This window comes from Centropristis striata, chromosome 2 (assembly GCF_030273125.1).
Source record: "Centropristis striata isolate RG_2023a ecotype Rhode Island chromosome 2, C.striata_1.0, whole genome shotgun sequence".
NCBI lineage: Eukaryota > Metazoa > Chordata > Actinopteri > Perciformes > Serranidae > Centropristis > Centropristis striata.
In genome coordinates, this window is record NC_081518.1 from 13,596,703 (window position 1) to 13,616,535 (window position 19,833).

Consider the following 19,833-nt stretch of genomic DNA (forward strand, 5'->3'; position numbering starts at 1 on the left):
GGAAGATGAGATACGTCAATAAACAGCAGCATATGCTACACTCTTAAGTAGAGCCCAACCGATATTGGATTTTTGAGACTGTTGCCATACTGATTTTAGAGGGAAAATTCATTGATAACTGATATGGCGGCCAATATAGTAATTTTTTGAGCTGGAATGAAAATAGACCTATTTTATGTGGATTGTGCACCGATTTTTCACCACTCTGCAAAGGCACCCAGAGAGCTACTTTTTCAAAAATAAAACTTTGTAAAAATAACATTCAACATTGTTATACATTATACAAACAATTTATCACATTATCAGCCAATGAAACATATAAATTACAACTGAGAAAATAAAGAATAAATAGGAATAAAATAATAAATAAACAATAAACCGTTCAGTTTCAGTCAAATGCTGACTATTAAAAAAAAGATTAAAAAATGAATAGCTGACACCATTTCTTAATCAAAGCATTATTTTCTGCATTATATATTGTCTAAAAAAAGTTTTCACAACAGCACATATCAGACAGCATAAACACAGATAGCTATATGTCTTTGATAGGCCAATATCGGCCGAAAATATCTGTCAAACATAAGGCTCTAGTCTTAAGAGTATACTGCGCCCAGCTTTAGTTGGCCACATTGTATCATGCTTTGGTTTTTATACCCATGTGGAGGTTTGGTGTGATCATGACAAAAAACATAACAGAAAATGGGCAGACACACTTGCAGCTATGAATGTTTCTCTGCAGCAAGAGTCACAGTCAGCCCTCTACACCGTCCGCTAAGACCCCACAAAAGAAAAGTGAACCCCCCCAAAGCCACAGTCTGCACACTTCTCACTTGTATAACAGGTTTAAACTGTTGGGTTTAAAAGGCTGGAAAATGGAATGCAGCTTCAACTCCCTTATTTCATCTTGTCAGGATGAACCGATTTTTACTGCCATGGTAAACACGAACCTCTCTCTCCCACTCTTTTCCCCCCCTTTTCTCTGCATCTTAAATCAGCAGCCAAGACAGAGACTCTTGCATGCAGCAAGTTATTTTAGGAGATACTTCTCTGTTTTGTGTTGCACCTCAAAGTATGAGCAGAGACAATGCTGTGTTATTAAGAATTGGGGGGGGATCGGAGGGGGGAGGGGAAAGCTTGCATTTAAAAAAAACTTAGAACAAAAACAACCACGTGTCCTTTTTCCAACCACAAAGCACATTGTGTAGTTTCTTAACAAATAAACATGTAAAATCCACATTTCTGCACATCTTGCTACAGAAAAGAGCCAGAAAACACAAAGTACATATGTGAGTTTTGAGGGGGGTGGGGTTACATGCAAGTGAGCGGCCCCAGTGCTAAATTACACTGCAGCATGGTCCCTCTCAAAGCCCACATCTGGGATTGGCCCTGACAACTGGATGCCGTGCTGCTCTAATTTTGGTTACTTTGTTTATAACCCTATAATAGAGACAGTATAGGACCACAGGGCAGGAATGGAGGAGGGCAGGACACAGGCAAAGTAAAAGCAGTCATTTTAAGAAAGCTTCAGGGAGGAAGAGTATAAATTAGCTTACAAAAAAAGAGCAGTTTGAATTCCTGCATGTATTAAATTAAGCCAAACTCCTGCCTGGCTTTTAACAGGATTCACACCATCGCAATGATTGCTCTTCAAACCTGAACACTGCAGGTTGTAGCTTGTTGAGTTGGGTAAGCATGGATGTAACAATAATGAGAAATCTGTAATTATATTGGGAGCAGATCTGAGCTTTACCAGCCCACTCACTCTGTTTAAAGTCTGAGCATGAACATAATCACTGAATACACTTTGTCAACACCGGATAGAAAGAATAAAGTCACTTAGTAGACTCGATAATAAACAACATTTTCCCCCCTGAGGACAAGGCTCAACTCACCGGATGGGAGCAGAAAAGTTGGTTGGCATTTCTTCAGTATTTGGGGATTAAACTGTCATCTGCACTCTGATATGTCAGCTCTAATCTTACATCTTTAATCTCAAATATGTGAGCAGCTTCAAGAGCCACTGGAGAAAAACAAGCAGGTGATGATGTCTGGTGTGTTGCAGGTGGTAACATTAAAGTGATGTAGATCTTAATTAATTCATCTTAATTTATCTCAAACTATATTTAAAATTGAGCAGGAAAATGAAAACAAATTATTTAAAAAGGTTCAGCTTGGTGTTGTTTTTGTGGACCCATATCTCAAATCAAAGCATGTCACTGTCCAGTGGAAAACACAAATCAACAAGTTTGTCTCGTTTCTCATCTTGGCTTTACTTGTGATTTTCTTTGATACATATTTAATGAGCATTCTTGGGCAGAAGCTAAGATCCAAGATTTTCGTTATGAATATTTGCTTCTTTTAATTGTTGTTTACGTGATTATCAAGAAACCTTGCACCTTGTTGATGACTCTTTGCTCAGATGTAACTTGGAGGGTTACAGGTTTATATGGATTCAGAACATCCTCACAAAACACACTGGACTGTGTTCAGGTCATTTAAAACTGCTTTAGTGCTGAAACAATCACTCAGTCAATCAACAGAAATGTATCAACAGTAGTTTCAAGAACCAGTTATTTGTTTATTTATCAAGCAAAGTAAATGGAATATTTTTGGATTCTGAACAGTCAGAATGAACAAGCATTTTAAGAGAATCACCTGGGAAAAATTGTGATGGCCTCCACTCCCTCATTTATACTTACACTCACTTACATACACTATTAACAAAGAATTGATAAATGGAGTGCACTTATATAGCGTTTTTATCCAAATCGCTTTACACTACGCTCATTCACCCATTCAAACAAACATTCATACTGGTGGCCGAGGCTAGTTGTGGCACTAAAATGCCTTAAACATGACAAACACTGTGATAAAACTACATAAAATAAGTAACTAATTTCAAATAAAGCTGCATTCAGCTTTACACCAGTAAACCACCAGTGTCTGTAATGACAGAAAACTGACATTAGGAAGGTTATTTTATTCCGCCCAAATCAATGCAGAAATCACCTTAAATCTCTGTTTAAACATATCAATTTCTATTTGTTTGTATTTTATAAATTGTTGCCAAACCAGAGACATGGCCCCGAAATAAGTTTTCATGAGAGCAGTTACACTTAAGAGGGATGTCAATGGAATGATTAAAGTAAAGATACTTTTTATTAAGTTTTAGAAAGCTCTTAGCAGAAAATGTGGATAACACATTGTGACACACAAGACACAAACATTCCCACTTTTGATTGAGGAAGATTAAATGTTGCATTTCTCTAAGAGGTTATCATGTAATTCTCATAAAGTTTGATGGAGAAGCTTTCAGATGGACCCTGCCATTTAAAAAAAAACAGTTACTGGAACAAAGTTGTTTCTTGTGCTCCAGTATTGATTTCATTAGTGCACAAAAAAAAAACAAATTTTAGCTTTCCAGGAGGAATTAAATTATTTGCTTAGTACTTGAGGACAAGCCTAAACAAAACAGCCACAGTGGAAAATAAAACTTCTCGAAACAGATATGATGATCAACTCCAAACGCTGGAGGGAAACTTTTATTGCAAAAAATGTTATTTTCTTATTAAAACTTGATTTATTTTTACGTTGATTTAATAACACTTAACAGCTCACAAACATGAACAGCTCTGTGATGAAGTCTGTTATGACAGAGACAATTATTGAAACATTAAATTAAATAAAAATAAAAAGACATGCCATGGCAAAAGTGGCAGCAACAGAATAAATTCAGGTGGATATGGCTCAAGCTTGTTTTCATCAGTGTCATGTGGGTTGTTTGATGAAAATCTGCAAGGGGCAGTCTGACGGCAGAAACTGAAACCTCTGCATGAGGATAAACGACATTTGGACTGTGATGTATCTAAAAAGGGAACATTATATTTCAAAATTTAGGGGGGGAAACTAGATAACAGAAAGAAAACAAAAATGGAAAACAAGATTTCAGAGTATCAGATTTGGATTGAATTTAATTTAATAACAAAATTTTCTTCCTGAATAACTTATGAGTTGCTCACTATCTGTATATTAGATTCTGTGTATAAAAATACTGCTCCATCCGCCCCGCAGCATCAGAATCTCTTCATCTGTCTGCGCTCTTGTCTTCTCTGCTTCTTCTCGTTCACTTCCTCTGGTGCCGTCGGGCTCTCTGCCATAAACCAGGGGCCCAGGAAGTTCACCCACAGCAGGTGCAGGGCTCGGGCCGGGGCCTGACACACACACACACAGTAGATGAGATCAAATTATAAGACATGAGGAAAGAGAAGGGGGAAAAAAAGAATCAGGCAGAAAAATAATAGCAATCCCAAAGGATTTATCAAGGAAACTGATAAGAAAAATCTTCTTACCAGCAGCCAAAGATACCAGAAATAAGAAGAGATTGTGCTGAGCACTTGAACTATAGCTGTGAGCAGGATGACATCCTTCAGGTGCCTAAAAACAGAACACACACACAATAAATTATCACGAAAAAATTACATGTTTCTGTGCACACAGAAGAAGAACTATGTGGTCTTTAGCAAGGACAAAGAATGATGTGGCTATTCATTTAAATACTTTTACTTAAAGCAACTGCTAGGAGTTTAAACTCACTATGAAATGGCGGCCATCAGAGAGATAAAGAAAGAAATTATTGGTCTATTTGTCAGGTTTACTCATTTCAATTACATATATATATACATTTCAATCTCACTGAGTCAAGTAATTCTAAGATAAAGCAAAAAAAAGTACTATTTCAGTTATTAAATCAAATAAAAAACAAAGACAAATTGATTATAAGAAATGTATATAACTATAGCTAATAGTAAATGTAAATGTACCTAATTACGTGATACAATTTATATATTTTGCTTTTCACATACATAAACAAAATGTTTTAACAGGAATTACAGAAATGATATAAAATTAGGTAAATTGTATTGGATAGCTATAGTTACATACAGTTCTTATTATCTATTTATCTCTTATTTATTTTCATTACATAAATGGTACTTTTTTGGTTTACATTAGAATTAGATGATTTGATTGCATAGAATAGGAAATAAATAAAGCTGACATATCAGATGAGATTATTTACTTAAGAGTCTATGTTTACATTTCCTCAGTGACTCGTGCGTTAGCCTGTTAAAAGAAAGCAGGAGGAGATTTTTCTTTAGAGAATATTATTTTTTAAAGATGTATTTTGTTGTTATGGCTGATACTAGTGCATGATCAGAAAATAATTGACTGAAGAACAAAAAAAATAAGCTAAAAGGGAAATTAATAGATGTAGTCATTCATTTTATCTTTCTTTTATTTAATAAAAGTTGCTTGTAACACAACACTTTTTTTTAAGTTTTTTTCTTTCTGTTGGCTTGTTTTGAAGACATAATATATAAAAACATTATCAGGGAGAGCTGATAACTTTTGTTTTCTCAACATATTTACGATTACTGAGCAACTATTAGTTGTCAGTTTACATGTAACGTGGGTACAAATGGTACTAAAATAAAATTCACTTTGTTTCACCATCATCAGATTACAGTTATTAATGTTTCTTAGTCACAAATGGATACATTACCTCATTGCTGTGCATCCTGCAAATATCTGTCTTTAAAAGTTAAAAAAAACGAGTTGTGTCTCTTTCACTTGCTTCAAAATAATGCACATGCAGCCAGATCAAGATCTTTACGACTTGAGGCGGTGGTGCACATGGAAATCCTTTCTGTTTTGCCAGCAAGGGTCGCCAAAATCAACACAAAATTAAAGTTCCATTTAGTTTCTTTAAGCAAGAAGATAAAGTGTTAAAATGCTCCTGAGATTGACTGAGATTTTTGATAGAGAAGAAAGATTAATACTGTAATGCTATATTGTTATATTTAACCACAAATAGTATTAATAGACTAAAATATAGTTTTAATCAACCACAAATATCAGTCCACGTTCTTGTCTACCGATTGATGTTCAGTTGCAGAATGTTTTTATTATAATTTTTAAATTAAACATAGTTTCCTTTATAAAAAAATAAATACACAAAATCATTTTTGCAGTGTAGGATGGCGTGCATAATTTTCAGATTTCAGTAATGTCTTCAAAGTTTCCTGTCCCCAAAAGGCTCCATAAATCAGAGGACAGAATGATCACCTGAATATAAAACCATGTGCAGGTCCAAGTTGTTTCACATGTATTCACATCGTATATACACGATGACATCATGTATACATGAAGCGGTCGTGTATTGGAGTGAATACAATTTGTGTATCCAGTCCAATGATGGATTTTCTCTTCCCAAAATATTTAAAAACCTACTTGTGTTTGGCAGCGTACTCACTCTGCCATTCCCTGCTCCATGTTTAAGTCTATTCCTCCGTCCAGGAGACTTCCATCCTCAGCAAACACCGGCTTGGCCATGGCCGACATGGATCGGTAACTCCCGACAAACACTGCTAGTGCGAACGCAAGCAGCAGCTGCAGGAGGCGTAAGAGGAGTTAGGGCCCAGTGTTGAGGGAGTGGAACTTTAGATTTGTGTTCTATCGAGATTTAAAAATAATCTTGATTGAATACACTCACCCATGTCCAAAATGTAGACGAACTGTAGAATACCAAGAGATTTACTGCAACATATATGGCCTGCAGAGGAAAAGCAGCAATTAACCTTTAATACCTGAGAATCATTCTGCAATTATGTTATTAATCATAAATCAATCATTTCAGTTCAAATAGAGCGTCGGAGCTTCTAAAAGATTTCATCGGGTAAATGATTTGCTTTGTCGAGAAAATCCTCAGTAGATAAATTAGTTATGAAAATTATTAAAAATATAATAATAATAAAGTTTGTTTATTATCTTACAGGGAGCAGTCATGTAACAGAGCAGGGCTACATCATGGTAATTTTATTACTATTTAAATCATTATATTTATCAATATCACAGCTGCAAATGACTAATGCTATGATAAGATAAATATAGATAAACTATTATATAGATAAAATATGTATTTGTATCTATATTGCCCATCCCTGATTTGATATCTCTTTTATCATCTGTTTTGCAAATGTGCATGAATACAATGTCATATTTCTTTCACATAAATGAAAAATGATCATTGGCACAACAAAATACTTTATGTATAATCTTCTTTGAGTCAATAAAAAATATCTGAAACCTCAGAACTGTAGTTTGGAGAACTGAACTTTGACAACAAAGACAAAAGCGAACTGACATAAATATGATACAACACTTCAAAGGGCTGCAGAGTGACATTTTAATATCCGTTTTGACTGAAACGACACAATAAAAGCACTGATGTTCTTACGTTGGCTCCTAGGATGACTCTGGTGTAGAACTTCAGAGTCGCTTCATTCTCCTCATAGATCTGCTTCTTTCCCTTCGTGCCAACCTTCCCTTTGGGCTGTGGGCAAAACACAGACATCAGTTTCAGCATTTTCATTAATCTTCCAGATTCTGCTCACTAACAATAATTTTGACCCGACTTCATCCGCAAACTTTGGATTTTATGCATCCATTCCTCATATTTTAGGATTTGGGCCATTCTGGCAAATCTGTGACATTTGAATGTGGGAACTATTAAAAAATAAACTTTGATTCTTTATATTTCTTTCAGCAACGTATCTTATAACACAAGTCTTACTATTCAGAATATGCAATGGTCAATCCCAGGCCATTTAATTGTTATTTTATTATTACTGGACTAAAAGTAACACGATTGAGTTTTTATGTTGACATCAGTAAATACATGAAATCAAGCCACATGTCATCAATTCTAAAAGCACAGGAACACTAAGCACCTTCAAGTGATTTACCAAAACTATCTACCAAAACCATAATCACATCTATGAAATAATTGAGGCAACAGGGCTGAATGGTGAGAGGGACATTCTCAGTCATACTTACAACATGACTAAAATTACAGAAAATACAGTGAGAAAACTGTCTTAGAAATAAAAGAATGGATAGGTTTATTGTAATTTGCACAGTGCATTCAAAATAGCTAATCTAAATTTATAAAATATGGAATGTAATGTATTGCAGACCCTTTTGAACGGAATATCTGGACCAATTTTGCAAAATGGCGAATTGATTACCTGGAATTTATCAGAGATAAATCCTAACTAATGTGGGGCATTCACACAAAATTGGAAATCAGCAGTGGTGGAAGAAGTATTCATATTTTTTCATACTTGCACTTTACTTGAGTATTTTCATTCTATGTGACTTTATACATCTAACCATTTAAGGTTGACTTGTTTACCTGTAAATGGTAAAACGGCGGAGAAAAGGTCTGAAAACTGCAAATAAATCAAGGACTTTCCTTTTTTAGTACGGGGTAGTTGTAATGAAGCAACAAGTAATCCCATCACTGTAAAATGTGCACTTTTAAGGCCACATCTACTGTGAAATATGAATAAAACAGTAAAATTAATGAACACTAATGTTAACTTTACACACATTTAGCTGCTGATGTTATGTGAACCTTTACCAACCAACAATACAGTATATTATGTTGTGAGCCCTACATGACAACATGGAAATGCTGCTTATATACATGTATCAATAGTAATAATCCAATAATTCATCTGGAATATATAAAACAATCTGAGTGTGGCCATTCTGCATAACAAGCACTTTTACTTTTGACACTTTCAGTACATGCAGTAACAGTATGAAAATAATATCCACTTAAGAAATAGTGTTATGATGTGGCAGTCCTTTGTCACATATATTGAATCTCTTACTAATTGCTATGTATCTATATTTTTCCTTAGTATTATGTCTATTTACTTTCTGTTTCCTTGTTTGTAACCTGTGCCTTGCACATGTATGTCGTCAGTGTGAATGGATTAAATGTGTGTAGTTCAGGTTGGCTACACCTGGGCTGATATGGGGACATAAGAATCTACATAAGGATCTTTAACCTGTTCTGGAACCATTGTCTTTTGTAAGAGCTGAGATCCTGACTGTTTGTAAAAAAAACAAAAAAAAAAAACAATAAAGAAAGTCTGGATAAAAGAAATAGTGTTATGCATGTGGAGAATGCATTGGAAATTAATTAAGGGTTACACGAGTTTATCTGACAGGACCGTGAGGGTATCTCCGAGCACACAGGTTGTAAACCAGTGGTTTATGTAATGTAAAGTGATAGAGTGAGATGTTTGTGTCCCTGCTGCAGCTGCATGTGTCTGTTTCTCTCACCGCCATTCGCTCTCTGAGCCGCTACTGCTGATTTCTGCCGCTGCGTCTTCTTTGACATCGACCTGTGACCCTCCGCCGCTTTTCTCCGGTGTTATTTTATCACTGCATCAAATAAGAAACTCATACAAATGTCCCCTGCGGTGGGTTTCTTTTAACACATCAGCACTCAGAGCTTCTGCTGGGGAGTCAACATTTCCGGCGCATGAGGATGACGACATCAAGACACATGTGTTTAGCGACGAAAGTAGCTCGGGAAATTTGGTAACAGGGTGCCATCTGCTGGTCAGTAAAATATATATATTCACCCTGTTAAAATAATCGCCTAACTCATTTTTTAAAGTTTTGCAGGAAACACAAAAACTTCACTATTGACATAGTAATAACACTGTGTGTAAATTATGTAACTTAAGAGAAATAAATGACTTAGGCAATTTTTTGAACATGCCTTTGTGACTTTAGCAAGATATGGTAACACTTTATTTTGAAGTCACTTCATCATTCGTCATTTTGAGTCACACAAGCCTGTCAGAAACATGACATGACAAGTATCATGAGCAATAATGTTACTTCAAAGTGTCATTAATGCTCATGACACATCCCATGTCATGTTTATGACACGCTCATGTCACTCTTATGTAGAGACCTTAGAGTAAAGTGTTACCAATATTAGTGTCAACAATAACACAGTGATAAACTAAACTGATAACTAAACTATCTCCCTCTAGCTCTTCTTTGCTGGGTTCTCATGTCATGCTTATGTAGAGACCTTCAAAAAAAAGTGTTACCATATCTTGCTTAAGTCACAAAGGCATGTTCAAAAAATTGCCTACATCACATTTTATTTTGACTTAGGCATAATAAATCTGCTTAAGGCACACACTTGACATAGGCTATTATGTTAAAGGGGTAAAATCACATGATCTGATCAACTGAGGATGTAGGCGATTTTACCGTAGGCAAAAAAAACAATTTTGACAAAAAATGACTTAGGCGATTATTTTAACAGTGTGACTATATTTTTAAATTATTATTTTTTGTTTACTTATATGTTACTTTTTTGTTAATTTCTATAATAATATATATATTTTTTTTTTTTCTAAATATTAGTTTCATTTATTTCCATAATGTATTTTTTATTTTATTTATTTCTATATGTTTTTATTTTTTTTAACTATTAGTAATTAATATTGTTGCCATCATAAAACATATGGTAAGACGCGACTTTATTTGTTAATTTATATCCTTCTTATTTATTTTAAAGGTTTTTTTAAAGTTGTTTTAAAGTTTTATCAGTTGTTCATTTGCTGTCTCGACAATATAACCTTTTTAAATAATACTGTTTAGTCTTTGTAAATCAAAAACAAGGTACATTTTTTTACTCCTAGGCTATTTTTAAAGGATTCATTGTGTTTTATTGTGGGTGCAAGCTAAGGAATATCTGTAAAAACTGGTGCGCAGTGAGCCATCTGAAAGTGTCCGACCCCTATGTTGGGAACCACTGGACTAAAAAAACAAAGAACTGTAAAATCAAACAGTGAGAAGTATATATGCCTAAAGCAGCTAGATCAGTTAAAAACATGTCTTATTTTTTATACAGTATTTTACGTGGGCCTTGCTTATGATAACATGTGTGTACTTTTACTAAAGTAGAATTTAAATTGCAGAAGTCTTAATAGTTTTAAATTATTGTATTGTACTTTAATTTTAGTTTCAACACTGCTTACTATTAAATGCCTTATAAATAAAAATAAATTACTATATTTGACTCTAAAATGTAGTGGAGTAAAAGTTTAAAGTTACATAAAATAAAAACAATGCTCAAGTAAAGTTTTGAAATTGTACTTAGGCCTAAGTACAGTACTTGAGGAAATTAAAGTTTTATAAAAACACCAGTGATTCTTATTAAAGGTCTGATAAGAGAAAATAACGTAATTGAGGTTTTTTAACCGTAAGTACTAACACATAAGTATTTTACAATTTCTACACCAAAGGCTAGAAACGCCTTGTTCCGTTTTTCGCGAAGTCATTTTTCCCTTGTCAGCCACCGTAGAACGGCAGAAAAAGCTCTCAAAATAACAACATCACGTTGGCTGCTTGTCAGAGTGAAACTCTTATCTTCGGCTCGGTTAGCAAGCTCGCAGTTTCTTTCACAGCTCATCAAATGTACAGTTAGGCAGCCAACCTCTCTCTTGAACTGACAGCTTTATGCTACAACATGGAATACCTTCTTCAGGTGAAAATAGGCGCTCTGATCGGTTTATTGGTCCTAACTCTGCTTTTTGGATTCATCCCTGCTCGAGTCAAATGGTTCAGAGACACAAACGGGACAGGTAAGTAAACGTACATATGCAGCTGTTAAAGTTTACATGGTGTTCATTAAAAAGGCGGTTTTATTTATAGTTCAAAGATGAGAGGGCATCAAAAGCGCCTCCAGTCTAAGATAAATAATGTGGCTTATGCCGAACAAATTACATATTTTATTGTGATGAGATTACGCGTTGCTTTATTCCAACTACGCCGTACTAAAGAGCGAAATCCCTCGATTAATTTGCAGTTTTCAGGTCTGTTCTACGACTTGTTACCATTTAGAGATAAACAAGTCAACCTTAAATTACCAGAAATGTCAACGAAGTTTGGTGTAACGATCGCGCCGAAGATTCGCGACAGGTAGAGGGTGTTATCTTGGTTTCACCAGCCTAGCTCAATCACATCTCTTAGTTGTAAATAGTGTTATAAAGGTAATTAACGTCCATTGATTTTATCAACTAGAAACTATTCTGCAGTGATAACAGAGGGTGTGGTTAATAATAGAGTGGGCTACAACATCATCATTAATCTTAACCACAGATATGACCAACAGATGTGTTAATGTTGTATTTTCTTAGATAATTTGCATATGGTTTGCGATGATGTGACACTGTTGATGCATTACATTATCATTTAAGTCAACCTCAATGTGTAAATCCACTTCTACCATGAATAAAACCGAATTTGACCCCATGGAGTCACCTGACAGAGATCTAGCCTAAAGCCCAAAGCCTTCTTGGCACATGGTCACATTTAATTAATGTTTTAAAAAAGGCAGAAGAAGGCAGTTTGGGGGGGGTGAACTGTGGCTTTCTTAAATGGAAGTGAAAGTATCATTCCTCTCCATTATGTCCGTATGTGTTTTAGTGCTGTGCTGACTAATTTTCACTTCAGTGCTTTCACAATCATGACCTGTCACATGATTTTCCAACATGATTCGAACTTTAGAAGGATGGCAGTAATTTCATCCATTATTGCTTCAATTGTTGGCCAATTCAGTTATAAGTGTTTAATCAATTGATAATAACAAGCTAGGAATCATTATTCATTCATTAAGAATTAGGAAGAAATCCAGGAAAGCAGAGTAGCACATGACTGAGGCTAAAACTGGAAAATCTGGAAAACATGCTCTGTTTACTCTGCAATTAATGACATCCCCTCTGTAGTGACATGTAAGGTCATGTCAAAACATAATGGGTGTTTTATCTTTCCATTTGCAGAAACCCACCGCACTGTTCTGAGTCTGATCAGCTGTTTTGCCGGAGGGGTTTTCCTGGCAGCATGTCTGCTCGACATCATTCCAGATTATCTGTCAGACATCAACGCTGAGCTGGATGCTCAGGAGCTGAAGGTTTGCTGTTTTATTTTCTTAAATCTTAAGGAAATTTGACTTGAAATAAATAATTAAAAAAAAAAAACATTATGATACAAATATAGATATAGAGTGTGTCATTAAGCATCCACAAAAATTGGACTGAAAATGAATGTTCATAACTAATTTAAACATTTCATTTTGCCCTTTCAACCATTTTTTAAGACTGTATAAACCTGGCGGGTCACATTTTGATGGACATTTTATTATGGTCAATACATTTATAATAAAAAAAAACAACTATTTTCTTTGAAAGTTAAAGTTTTGTTGTTGTTTTTAATCATTGTTCTTTTGTTGTTGTTTTTTAGTTGTTTGTCGTGGTTCTTGCTTTGTACTGTGTCATTTGTTTGGCTTTGTTTCACTATTAGCCTTTAGGTCTGTATTAAAGAGTTGAATCGTGTGATTTATTTTTCAAAAGCCTAAGCCTAAAAGCCAGGGACAAGGTCCACACATTACAGAAGGGTCTACATACATTGCATTGGTTGCATTTTATTTAATTAAAAAACGCCTCATGTATCATCCCTTTCAAATAAATAAATACATGTGATCGACAGTTGAATTCTTCAAAAATAAGCTATTCCAGTTGCTTTTAGATATCTTATCCTGCATGACTGAGGGTCTTTAACTGTGTTTCCTACTTCTTGATTCTATCGAACTGATTAATCTCTCTCTGGCCGTCTCAAACAGACCGATTTCCCGATTCCAGAGTTCATCATTGCAGCCGGTTTCTTCATGGTTCTCATTCTGGAGAGGATCGTCCTGAACTGTCGGGAAGTGAGAGGGGCTCAGGAGGAGAGGGCGCCCCTAATACCGGACAACAGAAATGGACACGGACACGGCCATGGAACGAGTCCTGACCTGGAGAGCAGTGGCCAACATGTCCATGTTGACTTTCAGGCTCACTCCCCCTTCCGCTCCTTCATGCTCTTCCTCTCCCTCTCGCTGCACTCAGTGTTTGAGGGTCTTGCCATCGGCCTGCAAAACACAGACTCAAAGGTAAGACATGAAGTATTTCACCTGATGTTAAAGGGTCCTGTGGAGTTTTCACACTGTGTATGAATTGCATTTCCTAGTATTTTTGCATTGTTGACATCCATGTTTACTAGCTCGCAGTTTTCCTCCTCCATGCATTTGTTGGTGCATTGCAGCATATCTAAACATATAAACTCCACAAGGATCCTTTAAATCTGCTCAAAGTTTCTGAAAATATACAGCACTCTCGTTTTTTTGCACCACTTTTGTTTTTTCACACATTGTAAAAAGGAACAAGTTCTTCCTTAAAGTTCTCTCTGATTGTTCAGTCGTTATTACATCGTGCACTTTGCAAACATTGTTCTGAGAAACGTATTGTTTGCACAAATAAAGCTGGAATTGTACTCACAGTATACTGCCGGAAGAGTTTCAGTTTATAGCTTCAGGATGCTTTGAGAGCAAAGGAATCTCGCTGTCATGTGAGTCAGATCTGTTTCTTCTGGTCACAAGATGGCCTAAGCAGTCTGAGCGTACTATATATTTTCCCTCAGAACTTTTAATCTTAAAACAACTGTGTTTGTTACAATTGTATGTCTGTTCAGCGAGACAGTTAATAGATTGATTACTCATACAATAAAATATACATATATAAATATATTAATTTAATATAAAATATTAATAAATGTTTTAAGGAACACCTAAGAATATATCTGTACCTACGTAATTGAAAATTACAAGACAACAAGATGTCAGAGAACATGAATATATGTTAGAATAAAGGAAGTAACTATGAATTAGGCTTAAACAAATGAAAGACATCACACGGGCAGAACAAGTAAAAGATTTTAACACTGGGATTTAAAAATGTAAACGAAAGTTGGAGGGTATGGTTTGGTTGTCTTGAAAACTTGCCCGTCAGCAAAAGTAAACGAGACATATTCTGTGGCCATTATAAAAGTTTTTTTTTTTTTTTTTAAATCAGTCATCTGATCAAGACAAACTAATAGGAAGAAACTGCTCCTCCACTGCTTTTAATGACAAGTGTCATAAAAATGTGATATATAAATATTTTTCTTCACTTTCACCGCATCAAACCTTTAAGCAGCTGATTTTTTTGTTCTTTTTGTCATAAGAAACCCTGATTTTCTCATGGCCAAAAACACAAAATATGCAATATTTTCAAAAATAAGGTGCAAAGTGGAATTTTTGGGGTGAGGTTATTACAGCCTTGATTAGGTCGATAATTGATAACAATATTGATTTTTATGCATTATTATTTTTGGAGCTATGAGAGTTTATTCGAAACACTCAGACCCTTCGGTACCGTAAATGTTCCCTCTCATACAAGTGTCATAAAAATGTGATGTATAAATATTTTTTTTCACTTTCACCGCATCAAACCTTTAAGCAGCTTCCGACCTAACCATAGATAAAGTTTTTACGCAATTTCTTGTTTATTTTATGCCCTTTTTGTTATAAGATGTCATGTTCATGTTGAAGGCATGAGCTATGATTACTGTGAGGTGAATTTTACATGCATGTGCTCCACATTTGGTGCACTGGCCTCACAACCTTCTACACTCTGGGCACAAGACACACTGCCTTCGCTTTCTGGAAGGCCTGGCTGTGGCTCCTCCTCCTCCTGACCCTCACTCAAATCCTTACATTATTTTTCTGACAGGTACTGCAGGTTTGTAAAGCGCAGGATAAGCTGCAGGATGTTCTCATGTAAATGGATTATTTTTTGGTGCTTTTCTAGTCTTTACGCCACTCAAAGCACTTTAACACTACAGACAGTGCTTATTCACTCGTACACACACATTCATATTGGTGGCTGAAGTTACACTAAATGCAACCATCAGTTCACCATTCAAAAACTGATGTGAACGCAGGATTGGGAGCAATTTGGGGTTCAGTATCTGTCCAAGGATACTTCCACATATAGGCTGCCATTGTCGGGGATCGAACCACCAACCTTCCGATTAGTGGGCAATCGCTTTTCAGTAATTTTGGGTTCAGTATCTGTCCAAGGATACTTCGACATGTAGACTTCCATTGTCAGGGATCGAAACACCGACCTTCCGATAAGCGGGCAATCGCTCCACCAACTGAGCCACAGCCCCCCAGGAAAAAAAGGAAGAATGCAGTAAACATAAACATTTTTTGTACATAGTGCCATATTTGTGAATCACGCGGTCTTTCCCCCTCCTTTCTTGACCCCAGGATCAGCAGCCCTGGGGTTCACTTCACATTCTTCACATTCACTTCACATTCAATATGGCACTATGTACATAAAATGTTTATTCTTGGCATGTTTATTCTGTCATTGTACAAGCAAACCCTTTTGCACTGTATGCCGATCTGAAAAACTGAAATGAATTCAGGCTAAAATGCATAACATAGAACGAACACACACACACACACACACTTTGGAAAAGCATTATATTATATCAGAATTACAGTGTATCAAAACTGTGTGGTTGGGGGTCATGGGAGTCAATGGGACCAAAAAGGGCCCGAATAGTGTGAGTGAAATGCGTATATCCTGTTCTATACAACTTACAAAAGACAAATTTTGGAATTTTTAAAATTATAATAAAAAATCCTGGCCAAGTTTCATACAATTAGCCTCTAAACTGACCGATATATTGAGAATCAAAAACATAAAAAAGGCAGAATGTCCATTTCAGGACCCCAATGTGCTTTGAGGGTTAAACCAACAACAGCCTAAGAGTTGATCACCAAATATTTGGAAGTTACAGTATAATTTATTGATTTTTTTCTAAACCAAGTTCTTGCTTTTATTCAACACTGTCTCTAACTAGGAAATGTAATTCCCAAACAACGAAGCTGCATTATCAATTACATTACAAATTGAATACCTGAAAAACCAGTGCACTTTACTGATAAAGCTTAGGATGCTCTTTGAATTGCATCTTTGTCCACAATGACCCTAAAAATACTAGAGATATCAAACACATAGCTTCCAATAAATCTGAAATGGCTAACAAATCTTTTTAGTATTTATATATTGTCCAATCCCATTTACCCACTAAAATTAAACCCAGCCTTTGAATACCAAATCATCAACATTTTATTTTGTTTGTGTATTTATAGAAGCTGTTTGTTTTCTCCAGGTTTTAGAGATCTGCATCGCCATCCTCGTCCACAAGAGCATCATCGTGTTCAGCCTGTCGGTGAAGCTGGTCCAGAGCGCGGTCCGTCCGTTATGGGTGGCTGCTTACATCGGGGTGTTCGCCTTGATGTCGCCTATAGGCATCGCCATCGGCATCAGTGTGATCGAGGCTCAGCTCGCTGCCGGAGCCATGATCCAGGTGGTCCTGGAGGGACTCGCTGCGGGGACGTTCGTTTACATCACTTTCCTGGAGATCCTCCCACATGAGCTCAACTCACCCGGGAAGCAGCTCCTCAAGGTGCTCTTCATCCTGCTGGGCTTCACCGTCATGGCAACGCTGACGTTTCTGGGCTGAGAGTCTATCAATGTGGCATCTGCAGCTCACACAAACTTGACTTTTGTACAGAAAGACAAACTTTCTTCAATAGAAAAGAGGAGGTAGGTTTACTTCTGCACTGTTACACCCAACTCTGGATATTTTTTTTTGTCAAAGGGAGCATGACAACAGATGTTGGTGTTTTACTGCTTTTATAAAGGAGAAGTTTGGATGATTTATATATACATCACTTCTTTTTAAGAGGATTTTATGTACAGAGGAACCACTCACTGCAATGATAGGGCTGAGAGAAGCACAGGGGAAAGAAGTGGCATATCACTACAACTCATGCTCTGGACCTGCAAACAAAACCAGAGCTGCTGACCTTTGACACTATTGAGGAAACTACTGAAAACAAAGGGTCCTGTTGTCTGTATGTGATACCCTGTAATCAGCCCAGTCATGTCAGTTTGTCAGTTCCTCCACATCTTTAATGTTTACATTTTAATTGAATTCAAACAGGAACCTTTTTCTTTCCAAAAAGCACTGTTTGTACCTTTTGTTGAAGTATTTCTTACGGTACGTTCTTTTCTCAATTAGTCTGATCACATTTTCAAATACACATACAGTTTTCTTGTATACCCTCTCAGGCCATTTGGAGCGTTTATTGTGCACGTTTTCAGCAATTGACACTATGCGCCCGCATGATGCAATACAAGCATGAACAGTAAAGGAGTAGTACTCACCATTTTCACCACACACTTGATTTAAGGTTGATTTTTTGAAGAGGTACGGAGCTGTAAAACGTTTGGGACAAATGGCTCTCTTTAGTGAGCTATTAATGGCGTTTCCTCTGATGCAGGTTTATTTGGTAAAACTGGAATATTAAGTTGTCCAGTAAACTAGTGTTTAAATATAAACTGACTTCCTGATGCCTTAAGAAAGAAAGAGTGGCAATGAGAAAATATGTGTGGTTTTTTGGTTACACTGATGCACTTTTCCAGTAAAGTATCAGGCATTTCTTCACTAATGAGCAAAGATAAAAAAAAATATTGGCATTTAACAGCCCACTATTTAAACAAGCTGATGCCTGTTATTTACATTTAGTTGACCTTTGTCCCAGTTTAGTCCCTTCTGTTTTGCCACTTTGCTGCTTTTTTAAAAACACATTCTCCATGTAGAGGTCGAGCTTTTCGGTTCTCTAATTTTGATTGTGGACAAACATGAAGGCTGTTTATATCAGCTCAAAGATAAGTGCAAGATGCATTCATATTTGAGTCAAGAAATCAAACCAAGAAAATCCCAGAACAGTTAATTCAGTCTTAAACTAAGGTATGGGCTGGGGGCCAAAGCCAAGAGATACACACAGTGTACACAGTGTGTGGAATAAACAAAGCCAGTGTTAACTTAAGAGTACATGAAAAACACTGTATAGGACACAGTTAAAAAGGCCCAGTATATCTGTGCTTTCATCCTGATAACACTCAACGTGAACTAGGACTTTAAGCTATATTGTAAAAAGTCTCATTTAGTCACCAGTCTGTCATGTGAACGTCAGATTGCTTCCTCATCAGAACAAATAGCAGGAAGTTGGAGGGTATGGGCTGGTTGTCATAAAAAACTTGCACATATGTCAGCAAAAGTAAATGACATATTTTGTGGCTATTGTAAAAGTTTTTTTTTTTTAAATCACAGTCATCTGATCAAGACAAACTAACAGGATGGAACTGTTTTTTTGTTTTTTTACTGCTTTTACTGCTTTCACTCTGGTTGTTTTGCTTTTTGACAGAATACTAACTGGTGCATCATAATGTGTATAAATCATTTGTTTGTACGGTACAAACACATTAACTGCCTCTTTTTTTAAGCAGTCCTCCATATATATTATTTTGTGCCTTATCACTGTTAATCATATGAGATGACTCTCGTCTGTTGTGTAAAACTGATCAGAGTAAAATTAAAATACATTTTCTGCCTGTTTGTTTGTTGTGTGCACAAGTTGCTCATCAAGTTTTTCTTATATTTATGTCCCTCTAAATGACTATATTGGCCTGTATATCTGTTTAACTTTTATCATTAGAGAGTTTTTTGCACTTCCTTTACAGACGAGATTCAAACTAAAGCTTTAAATTTAGTATGTCACACATTTAGAAAAAGCCAATCGCTGTTTGATAGGCAAAAGCCAGAAAATAACCTCCAGCACAGAGTAGAAACACACTGAAACATTAGATTATATTAGAGAGACATTATTGTACGTTTCACAACCACTAACACTTCGTCACCACAGCCAGTTTCAAGCAAGCAAACAGTGTAAACAACTAAGATGCCAAATACATTTGACCACTCTGATACATCATAGTAGAAGGAGGACTTTAAGAGACATTTTTAAATAAAACTTCAAATTACTCAAATTACTCTTTCAGAGATTAATTTAATAAATGATGTCCCAAAAAAGCACAGGTAACTACAATTAAATGCTTTCAAGTACCTGTAATAATAGCAAACATTACACATATAAATATAAATCAGATATCAATA

General features: G+C 35.9%; 2 protein-coding genes across 2 annotated transcripts; one reads left to right on the plus strand and one right to left on the minus strand.

Moving 5' to 3' along the window:
• Positions 1-3,509: 3,509 nt before the first annotated feature.
• tmem208 (transmembrane protein 208) lies at positions 3,510-9,393 on the minus strand. Its single transcript, XM_059352562.1, has 6 exons — positions 9,193-9,393; positions 7,295-7,390; positions 6,551-6,610; positions 6,311-6,447; positions 4,350-4,434; positions 3,510-4,211 (listed from the first exon to the last, which is right to left on the minus strand). The coding sequence occupies exons 1-6, from the start codon at positions 9,196-9,198 to the stop codon at positions 4,074-4,076; spliced, it is 522 nt and encodes a 173-aa protein (XP_059208545.1). The 5' UTR covers positions 9,199-9,393; the 3' UTR covers positions 3,510-4,073.
• Positions 9,394-11,230: 1,837 nt separating this feature from the next.
• slc39a1 (solute carrier family 39 member 1) lies at positions 11,231-19,275 on the plus strand. Its single transcript, XM_059347528.1, has 4 exons — positions 11,231-11,522; positions 12,720-12,850; positions 13,559-13,867; positions 16,981-19,275. The coding sequence occupies exons 1-4, from the start codon at positions 11,408-11,410 to the stop codon at positions 17,332-17,334; spliced, it is 909 nt and encodes a 302-aa protein (XP_059203511.1). The 5' UTR covers positions 11,231-11,407; the 3' UTR covers positions 17,335-19,275.
• Positions 19,276-19,833: the final 558 nt, after the last annotated feature.

What these genes read in the sequence shown, in the direction of transcription:
- tmem208 (XM_059352562.1), bottom strand. An exon ending in GAGTCATCCTAGGAGCCAAC is followed by an intron (nt 6,611 to 7,294) that starts GTAAGAACATCA and finishes TTTCCTCTGCAG; the next exon opens with GCCATATATGTTGCAGTAAA. An exon ending in CGTCTACATTTTGGACATGG is followed by an intron (nt 6,448 to 6,550) that starts GTGAGTGTATTC and finishes CGCCTCCTGCAG; the next exon opens with CTGCTGCTTGCGTTCGCACT.
- slc39a1 (XM_059347528.1), top strand. Translation starts at nt 11,408, where the DNA reads ATGGAATACCTTCTTCAGGTGAAAATAGGCGCTCTGATCGGTTTATTG. An exon ending in TGGATGCTCAGGAGCTGAAG is followed by an intron (nt 12,851 to 13,558) that starts GTTTGCTGTTTT and finishes CGTCTCAAACAG; the next exon opens with ACCGATTTCCCGATTCCAGA. An exon ending in TGCAAAACACAGACTCAAAG is followed by an intron (nt 13,868 to 16,980) that starts GTAAGACATGAA and finishes TGTTTTCTCCAG; the next exon opens with GTTTTAGAGATCTGCATCGC.